This window comes from Drosophila miranda, chromosome XL (assembly GCF_003369915.1).
Source record: "Drosophila miranda strain MSH22 chromosome XL, D.miranda_PacBio2.1, whole genome shotgun sequence".
Taxonomy (NCBI): domain Eukaryota; kingdom Metazoa; phylum Arthropoda; class Insecta; order Diptera; family Drosophilidae; genus Drosophila; species Drosophila miranda.
Window position 1 is genome coordinate 8,311,551 of NC_046673.1, and position 1,020 is coordinate 8,312,570.

At 45.4% G+C, this 1,020-nt stretch overlaps 1 protein-coding gene across 1 annotated transcript; it reads right to left on the reverse strand.

Moving 5' to 3' along the window:
- LOC117188884 lies at positions 1 to 1,020 on the reverse strand. Its single transcript, XM_033393413.1, has 2 exons — positions 786 to 1,020; positions 1 to 727 (listed from the first exon to the last, which is right to left on the reverse strand). Exons 1-2 carry the CDS (start codon positions 884 to 886, stop codon positions 82 to 84), a joined length of 747 nt encoding a protein of 248 aa, XP_033249304.1. The 5' UTR covers positions 887 to 1,020; the 3' UTR covers positions 1 to 81.

The following is a 1,020-nucleotide window of genomic DNA, read 5'->3' on the forward strand; positions in this document are numbered from 1 at the left end:
ACAACAAACTTTTATTTACGTTTATTTAAGGCAACGAATAATCATTAAAATAAGATATATGTAATTGAATTAACGTGTAACTTAGAAAAAATTTTGTTCTGCGAAGTAAGGCGGGGTGATGGGATATAAGATGTCCCATTTATCAAAGAAAATTTGGTAGTGGTAATTATCATGCCTATAATCGCGTTTCCGCTTCACGGCAGCTAGGATCCAGTTGAGAAACCCTTTCATGTTGCCCCTTAGACGCCAAAGACAGGTGTGGATCGTATCCTGCTTGGCCTCTAACCCCAGGGCTCGCTTTTCACTGTCTATTATAGAAAAATTGTAGCCGAATTTTACACCGATCGGGAAGCCGCGCACCGGCACACCCAAGGCGCAGATTAGCTGCATCGCTGGCCCATTAGCCGCGAGCATTTCCTCGCTGGCGAGAACCCGCACATTGACACCCCGAATATGTGCACCCAACATGCGGTCAAGGTACTGGACATTGGCGGTGGACAGCAGCACCACGTCCAGGCATATTTTTGCCTGGTCAATCAATTCACCCACACGTTTCAACCGGCAGTCATCGCACACGACCGCGCGGCCATTGTGCCAACCATTAAATAAGACCACGTGACCGGTATCCGGCATTCCATAGATACTCTGCCACACATAGAGATCGATCTTGTAGAGGTAGCGACGCAGACTCCTCCTGGGCGAGGAGGCAGTCCAGTGGTACATAAACCTGTGGAGGATGCCGTATGTCATTTGAAAGTATTTGCTTTATCTACTTCCGAACTCACCAAATACGGAAAAAGGCGAACAATTTTGAAAGCAGGTTTACCAGGGCACTATAGCATGATCCCATCAGGCTGCAGACGCTTTTAATAATTTCGGGCATCATGTCAGTAGCCCAAGAGAATCTTCATTCATCTACTGATTAACTTGCCAAAACAGAAATAGGTAAGACAAATTTCAAGCCAAGGAAAACAGTCGAATATTTGGGAGCAAATTTCCTACGAAGTTGAAATATTGTAC

What these genes read in the sequence shown, in the direction of transcription:
- LOC117188884 (XM_033393413.1), bottom strand. Translation starts at nt 886, where the DNA reads ATGATGCCCGAAATTATTAAAAGCGTCTGCAGCCTGATGGGATCATGC. An exon ending in TTCGCCTTTTTCCGTATTTG is followed by an intron (nt 728 to 785) that starts GTGAGTTCGGAA and finishes CATCCTCCACAG; the next exon opens with GTTTATGTACCACTGGACTG.